Raw genomic sequence first — 18,057 nt, 5'->3', positions numbered from 1 at the left:
AAATAATGCCTCTTTACAAACCTTTACCAGGAAAATCCAATGGAAAAAATCTTGGTTAAAGAGAAAAAAAGTACAGTGCGTATTTACTCCCCCTCATGAAGATAAATCTTGAGATCTTTAAATTTATACATTCTAATTTTGTGCATCAATTCTTCAAAACTTGTAGTAAAAAGCTTGTAGCATAAAACTTGTAGTAGAAAATGCTAATAAATTAACAATATTGTCTTGCGTGATTGAACTTCAATGTTACCATTCTTTTGTAGATCATAAGCAAAAGAAGAATTGTTGTAATATATGCTCTTCTTATTTTCTTTAATATATCATTTCTTTAAGGGAGATGAGTGTGTGAAATGTTTTTTCCAAATATTATAGGAATTTCTCTACAGATAAGTAGATTGCACATACTTCGAACAAACACACTTTCGTCTTTCTTCATGAGTTCTAAAATTTCTACATGGCTAAAAGTAGTAGTAATACTTCATTTCTTGAATGTTATGAAATAATTGTACCTCCACATGTGAATGAATAGCTTATTTATGATCTAACATAATGTGAATTAAACAAATAACCTGCATTTTCATAGCAAATCAAAACTGATTTTGACATCTTAATTATAATATAACTCATATATATTGTGTCATGGAGATGTCAAAATATATGTTTAACTCCATTTAATTTCTTCTTATCCAGTAAGAACTACATCTTCCTAATAAAATTTATAAAAATCAAGTCAAGTAGCAAAATAGATTAGCCTCTTTATTGCACTAAGATATGGTACTTTAGGACCAAGAGTTCTTCGTAATTTTTCTCAAAGTAAAAAATGGTCATCTTCTCATCAAGTGACCTCACTATTATCCACATAGAATCATTTGAATAACTTAGTCATATATGTGGATTCATATGAAAACTATCATTTATGAAATGCTCGATCTTCAGGCCGAGACAAAACTTTATATTTCCCATATCTTTCATCTCAAACTCTTTCCTTAAGGAATTTATAATCTTTGGAAGCTCTTTAGGAGTTTCAATAATGTTTATAAACCAAATAATGATAAATTCATATCCAAATATCTCTGTAAAAATTCATGAACATATAACAATATTATTAAAATGTCTTTTCAACAGATATTCACTAATCAAGGGATCACCTTACTCATGATAGTATATAAAGTAAATATCAAAAGTATGCTTTCAATAATAAAATATTATAAAATAATATAATATTGTCTTAGCCATTAACATCATTGAGGCAATTATACCATATGTATTGAGATTTCTTTAACCTGCATAGAAATCCTGAATATATTTCTCGAGGTCTCGATTTGCTTGCTTCAAGCATTTTTTCAGTATTCTATGGATATCATTATCCAATAATCTATATAGAACTCTATATAATTTGATTGAATAAATTTCTCGAGAATTTAATTTTATGCTTCAAGCAATTAAAATTCTTTAGGGATTTTCATATAGATATCTATATCAAGTTAGCATATAAATAGGCAGCCATTAATTCATTAGACACATTTAGAATTTTCATAAACTAGCGGACTAATCAAATATCAAATTGTAATTGTATTCACCACATGATGGTATTTATCCTCATAATCAATGCCAGTTCTTTGCGAAAAAACATGTGCAACAAGTTTACTTTATATCTCATGACCTGTTTCAATTTTCGCGCAAATAGATATTTGTATTCTACTGACTTGACATCTCTTGATGCGCATATTAAAATTTCAAATTTTACTTTTCAAGTAAATTAAATGCCACATGCGTTGTTTTATTTTGACTAATCAATTCTATGTCTATATTCTCAATAGACTAAACTCAAGGTCCTCATTATTTTTCACAATTTCAAGCGCTATATTATATAAATATTGTCGACATTTCTTTTATAACAGTTTCATATATTTCCTGACATGACATAATTTATAGATATTTCATAATTTTCAATGATTCCAGGTATTTGAGTTTCTTCGAAAAACTTATTAGTCATGTCTAAGATTTCTGCTAGAATTTACTTTCTAGAACTTAACCATATTGAATATTTGCTCATTTTCTTTTTCTAGGATTTTTATCCTTGGAACCGATTGGTCTACCATGCTTCAGGCATGCCTTAAACTCATTAACATAGGCAATTTGTCCTTCAGGGACTTCAATTCTAATAGGAGCAATTTGCAGCTAGTATATAAGATTTAATTATCACCTTTTGGATCAGTAAATACATCTGGCAACTAATTTGTAACATTTTGTAGATGAATTTTCTTTTAAACTTTTAAATTCACACTGCCTTGTATGAAAATCAAGATTTAATAACGATAATTCTTTTCCAGCTAATTTAATCTTCTTGCTACTTATTTTCTCCCCCTAATGTCAGGATCCATAACAATTAGCAAATTTGGCCACAAATAACTTTCGTATTTGAAAGTTCTAGATAGATAAATGTAAATCCATACCCGACATATTTTTCAACCTCTTTTGAGGACACATCTTAGTGTAACATCCCTTCCCGGTCCACCCGTTAACTCAAATGAACCGAGCTGAGACGCTACAATCTGGTTGAACCTATGTCCTTTCATGCTAATATCATGTTGTATGCTGATTATGATGTCAAGCTGTTGCTTTTTACATTCTATGCAACGATTCGATTCAGTAGGATGTTACACTTAGTGCGTTGTGGTGGAGCAATTAGAACATATGATGCACATTTAAAATAAAATTTCTCTATGGGTATTTGATTCTTGATCCAAAATCAATTATAAAAGGGAGAACATATAACAACTTATTGACCTGATGCAAGTAAGTGCTACTACATATAACAACATCCTGCTCTACAAAAACAAAGAGTTTTATTCTCATAATAATTGTCTTGCAATTAATTGCAATCATTTAAGAAATTATTCAACTAAATGATTTTGAGCATAAATAAAAGCAATAACTAGTTGCTCTATAATTATTTCAATCAACAAGTGTTATAATCATTAAAGGCCTGATATGTAAATTCACCATCATTCTCAAGATAAATTAGCTTAATAGCATAATCTGAAAATTATGTGCTTACAAACTTCAGTTTGAAAGTTAATAATATTTGTAGATTCCAGGTTGCGAATTAATAACCATGTAACTATCTTTTGGATGCATCCATTCAAATATTTAAATGATCCACATGGTGAATGAATTGATCATAATTTTCCTTTATATATTTCAGAAAATACAAGCAGTTCAATTTGAACTATACTTGGTGATTACTTAATAATTAATCTGCTTTGAGAATAAACTAAGCATGAATAATTCAAGAAATTTCTGGTTTTCCAATAAATATCCATATAATAATTTAAATTTTTCTTCACAACATTGTTGATCGGGATGGTCCAACCGATCATGCCAAATAATAAAGTACTTGAATTTGTAAACTTCTGATTTATAATCATATTTATTTGAATTGTTATCTTTATATAATATTCATTTTAATGAATATCTTTGGAATAATGCATTATGCATAAAATTCATTCCTTTATATAATAATATTTGCTCTGCCGGAGTCTTTTAATATTCTTTTACCACCAAAAGTAAATTTGTCTTTCAATATTTTGGTGTACAACAAGTACATAATCAATATTCATATATCTCACATTATTTGTACGACTTTTGGTGGTAAAATTTGTTCTTAATTATGTAGCCACCATAATTGTTAAGACCATTACTTCAATTGTGACCTTATTGATATTCTCAATGATGAGTATATCTCATTCATTGTTCATGTTTACACCGAATATCATATATTATTGTATTCATTTCAGGCAATGCATCAAATCTAGTTGAGTGGATTTCACTACTTTTATGTCAGCATTATATGTCATTCCATTCACTTCAGGGAATGGTGAAAATCTAATTGGACAAGCTTCATGATATAATTAGGAGCTCAATACTTTGCTCAATAATAGAATGATATGAATTAAATTCAATGTTTATCATAAAACTTTTTCTCTCAATATTGCTGCTTCAGGAACATATTCAAGGTATAAATAATATCATTGACAATTCTAGATTAAGAGCTAATATAAGCTCCAAATATAATAATAACAATATCTTAATTATATTTAAGAAATAAATCAATTAATTCTCAAAATTTATATCACATGGATAATATATTCTAATATATAGCAATAATTATAATAATAAATAATAACTTTGATATTGCAAAGTTGAAATAACTTACAATTTTATGATCTCATAGCGATCATCAATTCATGATGAGCTCTTTTGATTATTGTATCTTCCTTTCAAATCACTCCAAAGAACGAATCGATACTTAATTATCAAATATTCAATAGAGGAATATCATTGCCTTTATATTATTTTGATTAGAATCTTGATCTTCCAAATTCATATTATCCAAATATATTTCAAGTTTAGCATTCATGATAAATTATTCTTACCCATAAAAACTCAAATCACGAAATTAAAAATCAACAATCGAATAGCATATTCAGCACAAAATACTTGCAATAAAATATATGTACAGAGGAATAAAAGTTCGTAAGATTTGATATGGACGAAAATATTATAACAAAATAACAATAATATATTGGATAATGAAATCACAAAAAAAATAATGAAACTAGAATTACATAATAGCGCATAATCATATTTAATCTGTAGCAACTATCCATACACAGTAACGACTAGTATGTGCATAACTATACTTTGTTGAATTTTGTAATTTGGCATTACATTAATCTATTAATAAATAGTATTATATATATGATTTTTATTGATGGCCATGAAAAAGTGACTATGTTTGGGCCTAAAAAACTTAAAAAAAAAAAAAAAAAAAAAAAAAAAAAAACCAAATTCATAAATTGGCCAAGACTCAACCACGTAAGTGGCAGTCCCTACAGCCTATATAAATAAACAATAGTCCCTCTCTTCTTTTTTGTCCACGATCAAATTCTATATTAAATCATAGTACAAAATTGATTTAAACACAGATAATAAACTCACATATCATCAATACTGGATGAATTGAATTTAGAAAATATGACAAATAAACAAAATAAATTAAAATATATATCTAAGATCTAATTAATTGATAATAAAAAAAAAAAAGGTAGTTTCATGGACACCATGACAGATATTTAAACATGCAATGATAATGATAATATATATACTACAAGTTAGTGTAATTGAAACAACCCGAATTTTCATTTTCAAAATATTCTCCAATTAAATTTAATGAACCGATAGCTTGGAAATTCATATTAATATTTTATTGCGAATACTGTGAGAAACCGAACTGAAAACCGATTGAAAAAGCCGTAAACCAATTGAAAACCAGAGATTTGGGCCGAACCGAATCGAACCGGTTCGACCCAAACCATCTAGAAAATTCTCTCATCTCCAACGCTAAACTCATCCCCCCTCACCAGCGCACCTCCACTCCACCGGCACTGCCACCACCACCGCGCCACCTCCTCCTCTTCTTCTTCCTTTCTTTTCTTTCTTTCTTCCTTTCTCTTCTTTCTTTCTTTCCCTTCCTTCCTTGCGTTTGCATTTCTGGCGAGACAGCAGCAGGTCGCGCGACACCTCCAGTCGATCGGGCCTCCTCGCGCGCCACCTCGCTGCAGCTCGACGTCGCAGCAGCTCCGCCAGTAGCTCCGCCCTCTGCCAAATCGCGCGCAGCGCACGGCAACAGCACGATCTCCACCTTGTCGCGCCACCGTCATTATGCTGCTGCTCCGCCACTGATCCGCCACAACAGATCGCACCTCCGCCGACGTCACAGCAGCTCTGCCGCTGCTCCAGTGCACCTCCGGCCACCAGCCTCCACCTGCTCTTCATTCCGGCACGTGTAACCTCCATTTTCGGTCAAACAATTCCGACAGCAATATATATTGGGTATAATTTAATTTTAGTAATTTTAGTTAATTAAATAAATTTTATTATTGTAGTTAATCAATTTAGTTAATTTAATTTAGTAATTGTGAGTAGTTGAATTAAGTTAATTTAATTTTTAGTATTGATTTATAATATAAGTGTTGATTGAATTAAAATCCTTTGATTAATTTATTGAGGAATTTTGATGATAATATTGTGAATGGAATGAAATAAGGAATTGAGAATTAAAGGTAATGTTAATATTGTATTTCGGATGGAGGATGGGGAAATTGAATTGATTGATTGCCCGATGGATGGGCTGTGTGGTTTGGAATTATTGGTATATTGTTGATATTCTAACAGGTAGATAGTCCAATTTTTAGGGGAGATGTTGCCGAAATTTCGGTAGAAAATGAAATAAATGTCGGTAGGAAATAAAATAGATTTCAGAAGAAAATAAATAAAATAGAGTTCGGTAGAAAAATAAAAAGTTATTACAGAAAAGAAATTAAATATCGAGATTAAATTACGTAGAAAAATTTAGAATATAAAATAAAATTCTTAGAGTGGTAAAGAAATATTTTATCTGATAGAATTATTTTCTTTTGTGTCGTTCTTACTCTGCTTAGATCGCTCGGGTCCATCTAGTGCTCCTCCAGGACAGAATCAAAGCTAGAACTTCGCTCTCCAGCGCTGTGAGTAATAATAAACAATGCATATCAACATGCATTTGCATAGCATTTTTTTTACAAACCTTATATATATATATATATATATATATATATATATATATATATTTATTTATATTAAAGCTCATATTTATTTTATGTTGCATAATTGTATATTTGGATGTATTGGTGTAGTACGTTGAAAGAATTGTTTGAATAATTGTGCTGTGCATATATTGTGATTTGTTTGTGTGGAATTGGGATGAAGTGGGTCACCATGGGTTTGTGAGACTGTTTCTGTTATACGGATCCTGATTCTGATTTCTGTTATATTCTGATTCTGTTATATGGATCCTGATTCTGTTTCTGTTAGCCGGGTAAATGGGAGATCGGCGCTCCCGTGTGCACCTACCGTTACCGTTACCGTTAACCACGGGTTGGCTTCTCGTCGTTGCGCACCGGACAGTCTAGATTTGATCGCAGCCCGCAGGGTGGCCTCCTGTTGTGAGCGCTTGATGATCTAGATTGGATGGAGACCACCGGGTTGCCTCCTGTTGGTATGAAAAAGAAAAGAGAGGATAGAAAAACAATGAAAGGGCTGGTCAAGTGAGGATTAGACCGGTCGGCCAGTATGGGGGATCGGCTCCCTGGTGCACATGTGAGAGGATGAGCCATGTGGGAGGACGGCTCATCGGGGGTTCGGTGACTCCACTGACTATTTCCACGTGATGTGATTATTTAAAGGTGATTTTGTTTGTGGGTGCTGATGTTATACCATATGATTGATTGTTGTGTGATCATTCAGTATATTAGGGCGCATTTCGTGTGACTGTATGTGGTGTGTATTATTTATTATTATTCACTGAGTTGCAAAACTCACCCCCCTTCTCTCCAAACTTCTCAGGTAGTATGAAGTTGCTGATCCAACGGAAGCTCTGCAATCTTCTCCGCAGAGTTATAAATGTAAACTTTATATTTCTGTTATTTAATTTTGGATGTATAAATTATTCTATTATCAGAATATTATTGAACTCTGCAGTTATAGGGTTGTGCATTTAAATTGGGCCTTGTTGTATGCGTTACTTTTTATAAATGGTATGGAATGTATAAGTTGAGTAATTAGGCTTACTACGGGCCTCGGGGGCCTTATGCTTACCTAGGCTCTAGTGCCGGTCCGGCCCACGGAGTCGGGTCGTAACAGTAATATATTCAGTCAAGCTATTAATCATATATATATATATATATATATATATATATATATATATATATATATATGAACGATTATATATAATGAATAATCAAAATAAATAAGTATACTTGTAATATAATTAATATTGGATCCTACCTTTTTGATGCAAAATAGCATGCACTAAGCTTTAATCGAATTCATCAAGTTTGAAAAGGTTCGAGCAAAATCATATCCATTGATGAAGTTGAAAGCGGTAGAATAACATCACAGTGGTAGAACGAAATCGTGCTGATAATGTGTTATAAAATAATATAAAATTAGAAAGAGAAATACAAAGAGAATAGGGAGAGAATACAAAAGTATATATACTATTGATGAGAAACCACATGTATATAGTTACATAAGTATAATCCTAATAGAATACTACACAAATTAAAAAAATAGAGTTCACAATAATTAAGAATACAGATTTTTAACCCATATAGGACATCTACTTATTTCATAACAATATTTCATTATATATGAGAAGCTGGTTTGAAGAATGCAACAAACTTTGGAATAAGTATGTAGCTAGACTTCAGAATTTTGAGAGGCTAAAAAAATTTTTTTTAAAGTTAAAGCGACCAAAACGAAGTTAAAAAATTTTTGCAGTAAGTTGTAAAACAAAATTTTTTAAAAAAAAAAAATTCTGTAGTTTAGAGGAACAGGCTCCCCCAGTGCCCCCTCCCTCCACCCTGCTTAGAATGTCATTACAAAGAAAATACTTAAATTTTTCTCATATATTTTTCAAGAAAAACCTTATAACACTTCCAACTTTATAAGGATCTATTATGCCATTTAAAATTATGAATTTTAATAACATTGCACACTTTTCCACACTAACAACAACAGGTAGTTAAGATTTTTGGTTCTATATGTAAGATAATGATTTGATGAGGGTTCAATAAAACTTTTGAAACAATGTTTTTTCACATTTATCAACTATTCAATAAATGTTTAATTGATTTGATATTAGGAGTTGGAGCATTTAGGGCTAGAAGCGGGGCGGGTATCCACTAAATTTAAGCTACCCGTATCATATTCATTTAAAATTTTAATACCCGTATCCATTTAAAACTCGTTTAAATATCCATTTAAGTACCTGTATCTAAATCTATTTAAATTTTTACTATTCATATCCGTCCATAACCCGTTTAAAATACTTTAAATGGGTAGGGTACCCACGAATTTTAACTATTCAAATTCAAACTTATTTAAAATATAATTTTTATTAACAGTGAATAGGATACCCGTGGGTACCCAATGGTGGGTAGCAGGTATCCAAAGACCTACACCCACTCCGTACCCATATCCTTTACAATTAGTAATTTCACTATCCATACCCTTCAAAAAACCATTTATAACTACACATATCCTATTTAAACGGATCGGAGCAGATACCCTAAAATACTCACACCACTTCCATCCCTAGAAGCATTCAATAGAATGGTTTTGTAGGTGGTGAAAATTTATAAAATTAAAGTTTTCATGTGCCAAACTAAAAGTTAAGACTGCTATAAAGTTTTTTGCAAAAAATAGAGGAGTAAATTTATTTATTTAATGAAAGAAAAATCAATATTTGGAAGAGTTGAACAAAGTATACCATTTTCATCTCTTTTAAGCTTCTGTTAGTGGAGTGTTGATCTCTTTATACAATACCATCCAAAGTAAGAACTCATCTTTTACATGCATACCATAAAACATTATAAAATGGCCCCGGCAGCTCCAAATTGGCTCTGAGGTGTATTTACCATAAACTTTTTCAAGACCGGTCAAGGTAATTGTTGGAAAATTGAGAGACAGCCATAACTTGATGAATAATTGAAGAAAAATGAAAGAACAAATCACAGAAGTTGATTCTTTGACAAATAATACAAAATTAAAGCTGCATGTCATCAAATAACTGGCAATTACGTAGAAATCTTGTACAACTTAATTAGACAGCATCCTTCCCTTAAGATAATCCAAGCTTATCTTGGTTAAACAAAAATGTAAAATACAATTAAGAAGGTTTAATATAAACCATCTGAATTACATTGCTAATGACACTGAAGACTGTCGGAGCATCTTCATGTCATGTCATCGCCTGCTGGATATGCTGAAGGAACTGACTTTCAAAGGTGTTGCAATCACCAGCGGAGCCTCAGGAGAATCAGAGACTGCAAACTTATCGTGCATGAAACGACTGTCAACAATGGAATCATCCTTCAAGACTATCTTATAGCAATAGCAGCTCTTCAGGCCCTCTTGATTGCGGTAGCACTCGTGTGACCCATTCTTTACCTGCAGGAAGTTCCATATCACACTAAACTTGCCAACCGTTGCAACCAAATGGCGCTCCTGCTTCCCATTCTCTGTGACCTGAAATAATTTTATAACACCATACATGTTAAATTTCTTATCCACAGTCACCACATTGTTTCCCGTAGCTAAAAGCTAGGGCAGGGGATATGGAACGAAATGAATGAGGGAAAATAATTCCAACTCTACTACTTGGTTAGAGCTAAAAAGTGCATAAATATTTAGAGATAGAATCCCACTCATCTTTATGTAATTTTGAGCACAAAAAATTTATTTGAATAATTTTCAGTTTTATCCCTAACTAGTTTGGGATTAAGGCTAAGTAGTGTTGTTGTAATTTTCAGATTAATAGAGACACAGCAAAGGCACCCCATCGATGCATAATTCTGCAGTGGCTGATACTCAATCATTATATATCAGCATTTCATTGGGCTTGTTTGAACATGGTCACAATCTTTCAATGGCTGAGGTCTAAATGAAAATTCATGAATGAAAACAACAGCTTTTCCACTTCATTATATTTGGCATTTCTAAAATAAGTCTTCAATAAAGCAAGAAAGAACACTTCAGAAAAACAAGTTCACAGAATAAAGGACGTGCAACAATAACGGTAAAGATAACACAAAATTATCAAGAATTTCAGTCAGAGTGCTATAAATAACAACTAGAGTTAGCTACTAATTTAGACAACATTGCAAGGTTAAACCATCAAAGAAGGTATATCTTATCTGTAAACTAGAAAAAATGCAGGTTCTAGAAAACAAATTTTCTGTTCGGTAAGGTTCATCAAGCAGTCAGGAGCTATCAACATTCAAAAGAGGATATCTATGGGCTAGGGACAGTAGAAATCAGTATGCTTATGTTTTTGTTGGGAAGACACAAGACAGAGACTGCCAGAAGAATTAAATCAAATTTGGAAGACATAATAAGAGGAAAAGAATCTTAGCTGGATAATCAGGATAAGAATGTTGATAAATACTATAGGGCCTCAAGTTCAAAGAAAATATTCCATTGCAAAAAGCAATTTGATCATAGAACAAACTCAAATCCCCACTATATCAGTGACCATGCAAGTACAATACCCCAATCAACAAGCATCTATCCTAAAACATAGGAATGCAAAGCAAGCAATATTGGGCAGTCTTTCCGATTGAAGCACTAGGTAAAACAAAACCAATTCTGGATAACCCAACTTCTATATCACTGTAAAACATTACATGATCTTTTCATCAGTGGAGAAAAAAACTTTCTAAGGATCAATACAGGAACATCTTTTCAAAGTATCATATATAAAAAGCCACTCAATTCCTCTATACCCTGGCAAAATCACCTTTCACATTCCAAAGGTCTCTGCAGAAACTACTAAATACCACAGTACCAAGTGATTGAGGGTTTCAGCTACAAACAAAAGTACCATAGGCATGTATTATACACTGGAATTAAGTGCAACGGATAGAGAAACAGATTGATAAAAATTAACATGGAGCAACTTTGTTCGCTTTTATCTAGAAAGTTGTAGTTTAAGCAGCCTTAGAGCAAACAAAATAAACACAAGTCCAGATATTGACAGAAATGTGAGCAAAAAAAAAATGAATGACACTAAGTACCATAAGAAAGGCAAGAAAGCTTTCAAGTTCAATGGGCATGATAGGAGACTTCCATATCATATCCATTACTGGAAGACTACCAGCAAAGCAAAGCAGGAAATGCAACACACAGCTAGAAAGGAAATATGTCTACTTACCCATGAAAATTGAGCGTTGCGAAACTTGTTATTAACCCCAGCTAAATGTGAATCCAATGGAGTTAGCTTCAACAGTCTGGGTGCTGCAATCCTATTTCCCATTCGACCATTGAAACCTGTCTTTGTCTTACCATCCTTGTCCGTAAACAGAGTGCAGATGAGTACCAAATAGGTATCAGTGGTACCCAATATCCACTTCCCATCGTAAGTAACATCAACATGAGTAATAGGTGATCCCAGGCCAGGAAAAGCTGTTTTTGCCTGCCTCATAGAATTGCTTGAGTACAATCGTATCTTCCCATCTAGAGACCCAACAACAATTGATCCATCACCAGTGCTTGCAAAGCACTGGAAGTTTGTTCCTCTTGAAAACTGATGCCCTTGTGCCCAATTCAGGACAGGGGAACTAGCAGTTGCAAGATTCTGAACAATCCCATTTCGGTCACGCATATCCCACCTACAAAGCCTGTTATCATCTAATCCCAAAAATGTTGACCCTGATGGATCCAACTGAGCCCCCTTGGTATCATTTACAATGTCCCTCATTGTAATATCAGTTCCATCCTTCTCAAATCTCCACTGTGTAACAATCTTCCCAGTCTCAATGTCAAGCTGATGCAAACCTCTAGTATGTGGTTTGCCTTCGGCAACTGGACTCATAAGCAACATGTTAGTTTCAGCACGCATAAGAAGTGCCTTCTTAGGTGCCAGCTTTGAACCACTCCTTTGGTTCTCACCGCCAAAATTGACACAAACACCTTTCCCATGAATCCCATGGCTAAAATTTTTAACAACCTGAATGCCCGAATCACCTACCAAGAAACTATTATCCAATGCACCCAATGCCAGGCTCTGTATCCCTCCATTTGCAGCCTCCTCAAATTCCTCTCTCAAATCTTGATTACCCCTAACTGGAGTTGCTGGTTCAGGGCTTCTCAAGAAACTATCTTCTGCATCTTCCCACATAGAGTCATCAGCCTTTTCAGGGTTAGCCCATCCAATGAAATCCTTCCCGTAAACCTTAACCTTATTGGCATCGTTGGACTCAAACCCATAAGTATTCTCAAACAAACAATCTTGATACTTACTAATAAAATCCCCATAATCCTCGTCACTAAAGAACTTCATAGCCCAAACTCCTTGCGCGACAAAATCAACGCGACGTTGGTCCTTAAAAGTCTTCAATTGCATATCAGCAGCAATTTTAACTCTAACTTTATTACCCACCTTCAACACCCACCAACCTTCCCCTTCAGATTCCGATTCTGATTCCTCATCTTCATCTTCCTGACTGCCGATTTTGGACGTCTTAAAGAAGGAATAAAAGGTGAGCTTCTCCGATGTGACCCATTTGGCTTTGGGAGTATTTCCGCCAATGTGGAGGTAGAGCTTGACAGCATTTTTCAAATTGGGTTTTTCGCTTGGTGGGGTTGCTGTAGATGGGTATTTAAGCTTGAGGGCCTTGAGCTTGGCCTCAACGTCGTCCAAAGACGAAGGAGTTTTAGGTCTGTGCCCGGAGGATGATTTCTCTGGCGTTGCGAAGCTTTCGTCTTCAGTTTCTTCTTGGTACTCCGTGTCGGAATCCGATAAGAGCTCTTCGCGGCTGTTAGCGGCTCCCATTTTCTTTTGTTTCTTATTGGAAGGATGGAATTGACTGTGTAGAGAATGAAGAAAGGCTATGAAATTGGAGATCCAGAGGGAGATGAATTGCCGAAATAGCAAGAGCGCCAAGTTCAAATTTTGAAATTGTATCGTTGGCAGTTTCAGGCTTCGGCTTAGGGTTTTGAATCGACAGGTTTGGTAATAGAGGTTACCCACTATTACCGGTTAGCTATGAATGGGTCATGCGGGTCGGATTTGGGTTGCCTTACCAGATCTATTCCCGATACTACCAAGTACTTGGTCCAAAACCAAATGAATCAATTAATTTCATCGGCGATGCTCATTTTATGGAATAATTATTATTTTGTGCACATATTTTATCGTAATTAACTACCTTATCTTTATATTTGTAAAGTTGTTAATTTTATCCGTAACGTTTGATTCTATCCAACTATTTTATTATTCCATCTAGCTTTTTGTCGTTTTTTCATTAAAAGTCTGAGGAATAATTATTCTTTCATCCTTATATTTTATAAAAATTAACTATTTTGTGCTTCTCATTTTAAAAATAGATTGTTATATTCTTAAAAAATACAAGAACAAAATATTTAACTTTGAGAAAATATAAGAAGAAAATAGTAATTACTCCTAAATTGTTTAATGGAAAATTATATAAGTATATGGATAATATAGTTATACGGAATCGGTCACTAAGGATAAAGTTATCCATTTTTAAAAAATATAGAAATAAAATAATTAATTATACAAAATATAGAGATACAATAGTAATTATCCTTCATTTTATTCATTCACTAGTGCCCAACCCATAACAACCCTTACTTAATTCCGAAGGACTAGGGCAATGGATGCCACATTTTGTGCTAAATGCACTATATTAAGATGCTAGAATCAAGTCTCATCATAACAATCTAAATATATCTTACAATCATATATGCTTTAGAATTCACATGCTAGCAAACCCATAATTACTTGGAAAATATCTAGGAAATTCATATAGAAAAATTTTAAAAGCTTCCTCTAAAAACTATACTTAATCAAAAATCTGAAAAAGGAAATAACACTTCTATCCATCACTTACTTTCAAGACTACGGTAATTTTCATGTTCAATATTAAATCACACTGTCATTATGCATAAAGACATGCTTCTTAGAAAAACCAAGCTTTAACCATACCAATTTGAAAATTATACTTAGAATCCAAATTCATTTACTTTAGAAACCATTAAATTAAGGCAATTATTCAATAAAAATAAAACAACTCTAAGCTAAGTGCATAAGGCCTATTCGGCCACCAATGCCATTAGACTTAGGAAGTTTTATTCTCATGGTTTTTATCCAAAAAAAAGAATTAATGGTGCCACATATTATATTTAAAAAAGAATTTTATGTTGTGTATGAATCATGAGAATAGGCGCCACTAAAAAATCATGGTTATAATCGAATAAGTCAAGAAAAAAATATTACAATATCAATTAAAATTAGTTTGTTAAATTCGTCTAAATCAAGTTCAAAAATATAATTCAAATTAATTTGTTTAATTTTGAGAAACTTATTAAAATTATAAAACTTAAAAGTATATTTTTATCTCAACAATATTAATTAATATAAATTTTAAGTGCTTATATTTTATTTTATATACTCTATTTCATGATAGATCTTGTGAAATAATAGCAGTAACAATTTTATAATATCAATATGTTAATTTATTTTTTGAAGCTGCTCTTAACCTTTTAGCGAAAGCTATAACTCAACAAGATTATTAAATAATATTAATTGTTCTTGTAAGAAACAACAATAATTAAATACCCCTTAATTATAAGCACTCTCTATGTTGTACTCTAGTTAATTAGCGGTCTGTACTGGAGGTATTTAGTTATCGAAAATCAACTTTCCTATAGAAAATTACTTTCTTACAAAAGTAGATTCGACGAGAGCAACTTTAGGAATTTTGAATTTTCATGTTTATATGATAATAAACATGAAATTGATTATAAATATGGAGATAATAACTAAGAGGATCAATAACATAAGAAGATTTCTTTGTCTTGAAGTGATAATCTTGATTCTTGAAACTGACTGTAAACATGGATCCTAGTTCTAATTACTGCGAGAAAATAACTTATGAACTGAAATGAATACTTACTCTCACTACAATAGTTTTCTGCTCATACTGCTTGTGACCTTTCTGCAAATGTACAAACCATATGACAAATCTTTACGAGATAGTTACAGTTACAAAAATGGAGTTTGAAGTTCACGGGTCGGGTCTATGACCACAAAAGTTGGAGGTATAATTATAGTAACTATATGGGATCAAGTTGGAGATATATCAAAATTTACAAAAACTGATATTACAAATAGCAGTACACTTAAATAAGGCGAAGCGTACTACATCGCAAGCGAACTTTGCTTGCAAGGAAGTCGCTAAAGCTTCACTTAGACTGTTTGGATAACAGTTTTTTAAGTAGCTTTTTTAAAATGTGAAACGCTACTTAAAAAGATATTCGGTAACATAGCAGTTGGATTAGTTTTTAGAAATTATAATAACATTCTATGAAAAAGTTAACTCATGTAATATTTAGCTTCAAAACAGCTAATTTTACCAAACAAACCCTTAAATATCACTCCTACCTAAGCATGAAAAATATTTTCTTTATATATGTTACTTGCATTGAACACCACTCTTTTACAATGGACCAAGGGGATTTGGATTTCTTCACTAAATTTTTATAGCCATCCAATCTTTTTTTCACGCACCAATAAATCTTTTCCCTTGTTGAAGAATCCAAAATAATTTTTCTTCACTTTGTTTGATTTATAAGATGAAATTATTTGAGAAGGGAGACAAAACAAAAAGGAATTAGATGGAAATTGAAATCTTACATCTAAAAATGTACTACCTTTATTCCATAATATTTGTCAGATTTGAGGAAATAGTTTGTTCCAAAATACTTGTCATATTTGTGGTTTCAAGAAATAATTAAAATTTTTTTCCATATTTACTATTTGTATAGGACCAATAATTATTATTTTAATTTAATAGTTTTCTTAAAAAATTAGTATTAAATTAAGAGTAATATAGTCAATTTATTTAATAATTTATTACAACTTAGACAAATTTAATAGTTTTCTTAAAGGACGTGAAATTCAAAATATGACAAGTATTATGAAGCAGGGATAGTATCATAAAACTAGTAATGCTTTGAGAATCTCAGTCCATTTGATATTTTGTTTGTTGTTGGTTGATAAAGGAAGAGAGGATGTCATTTTTGAATTTCAAAATTTTCATTCACTCCGCCTAAGTTAAACCTAAAACTTGAAATTGACTGCAAAGCGGATACTTACTATCTAATAATCTTAGCTCGTTATGAGTCAAAATACCTTTTCCCATAGCAAAACTTCTAACTCTAGTACGAGTAATTGAATAAATATTTAAATTCAATATTTCATCTATTCCGTTAAATTTGATAGTTTTTAATTTTTCACAAAAATTAATAAAATGATTTAATCACGTGAATTCTGAAAAAAAAAATGGTAATTGACTAAATTACCTTTTAATTAATGTTCATTTAATTGAAATAAAGTTTACTGTAAATATCTAGACAAGAGTAAAAATAAAATAAAATAATTAATGCTACTTTAAGTTGAGATAATTCTTATCCAAGCGTTACAGAGTGCAAGTTGAGAACGCCAACCATGAAATCAAACAAGACGATGAACACAAAAGATATTATTGTTTCATATCCATTAGGTTTATCTGTAATTTTTTACAAGTTAGAGCCCATTTACCTAGCCAGACCTATTGGAAATTAGTGTAACTGTAAGGGTTGTTTTATTCTACACTTAATAATAGCAAGGTAGACTCCTTATCTACTTCAATGCTAAAGCAATTCTAAAGACACCAATTCTGTTTCCATTTTGAGAAGCATCACTTTCTTGCCCTAAAGTGACAACCACTTGGAAAAAATATTCTCTTACATAAAGAACTTTATACATACGAGTGTAAATAAGAACACTTGAGTTGATGTTAAGGGGTTTGCTAAGAAAAAGGGGCCTTTTACAAAAATGTTGTTTTGCAAAAAAATATTTACGCAAGCGGTGTTCTCCAAAAAGTATTTACAATTGACATTTCAAAGGCATTTGTTCTAATCATAGTGTAACAAATGCATTGTTACGCTGTGACTGGAACAAAAGCAATAAATTTTAATATGTTTTGCCAGTAGCTTTATATACCAATATTCTCTCTCCTCTCTCTTTGTTAAATGTTATACCATAAGTGAAACAATATCACAATATGGGAAGAAATATATTCTTTGTCGAGATTCCAACGCAAAGGTGCAATTGATCCATAGATGAGATTCCCACGCTACCTTTGAAATTCTTGCACAGTTCCATGGTGTTATAGTGTAACAACCAATAAATTATTGCTATTTTTACACTTATACTATAACAACCTACAAATATAAAATACATATTGTGCATTAATAGTGTAACAATATGTTTTATTTACACAAAACACATGAACGATTTGATGTTATGCAAGAGATGTTTATTGGGAAGGAAAATATTCTTGCACAGTTCCATATATGTTATAGTGTAACAACCAATAAACTATT

General features: G+C 32.1%; 1 protein-coding gene and 1 long non-coding RNA gene across 2 annotated transcripts; one reads left to right on the top strand and one right to left on the bottom strand.

The window, feature by feature from the left end:
* The first annotated feature begins 5,320 nt into the window (after window positions 1–5,320).
* Window positions 5,321–7,664, top strand: LOC149493578 (uncharacterized). The gene is made up of 3 exons (XR_016322450.1): window positions 5,321–5,898; window positions 6,507–6,572; window positions 7,450–7,664. It is a non-coding gene; the product is annotated as an uncharacterized LOC149493578 (long non-coding RNA).
* Window positions 7,665–9,642: 1,978 nt separating this feature from the next.
* LOC105640934 (protein CYPRO4) lies at window positions 9,643–13,618 on the bottom strand. Its single transcript, XM_012225346.4, has 2 exons — window positions 11,819–13,618; window positions 9,643–10,134 (listed from the first exon to the last, which is right to left on the bottom strand). Exons 1-2 carry the CDS (start codon window positions 13,436–13,438, stop codon window positions 9,853–9,855), a joined length of 1,902 nt encoding a protein of 633 aa, XP_012080736.1. The 5' UTR covers window positions 13,439–13,618; the 3' UTR covers window positions 9,643–9,852.
* Window positions 13,619–18,057: the final 4,439 nt, after the last annotated feature.

Source organism: Jatropha curcas, chromosome 9 (genome assembly GCF_041381405.1).
Source record: "Jatropha curcas cultivar XTBG-Jc1 chromosome 9, XTBG_Jcur_1.0, whole genome shotgun sequence".
Classification (NCBI taxonomy): Eukaryota; Viridiplantae; Streptophyta; class Magnoliopsida; order Malpighiales; family Euphorbiaceae; genus Jatropha; species Jatropha curcas.
The sequence above is the reverse complement of the archived record's forward strand: the minus strand, read 5'-3'. Positions and strand labels throughout refer to the sequence as shown.

Bases quoted from the DNA above. Each gene is read 5' to 3' on its own strand.
- LOC105640934 (XM_012225346.4), bottom strand. From the start codon at position 13,438: ATGGGAGCCGCTAACAGCCGCGAAGAGCTCTTATCGGATTCCGACACG. The intron at 10,135-11,818 runs GTAAGTAGACAT...AAATTATTTCAG, and splicing joins GCAACGCTCAATTTTCATGG to GTCACAGAGAATGGGAAGCA.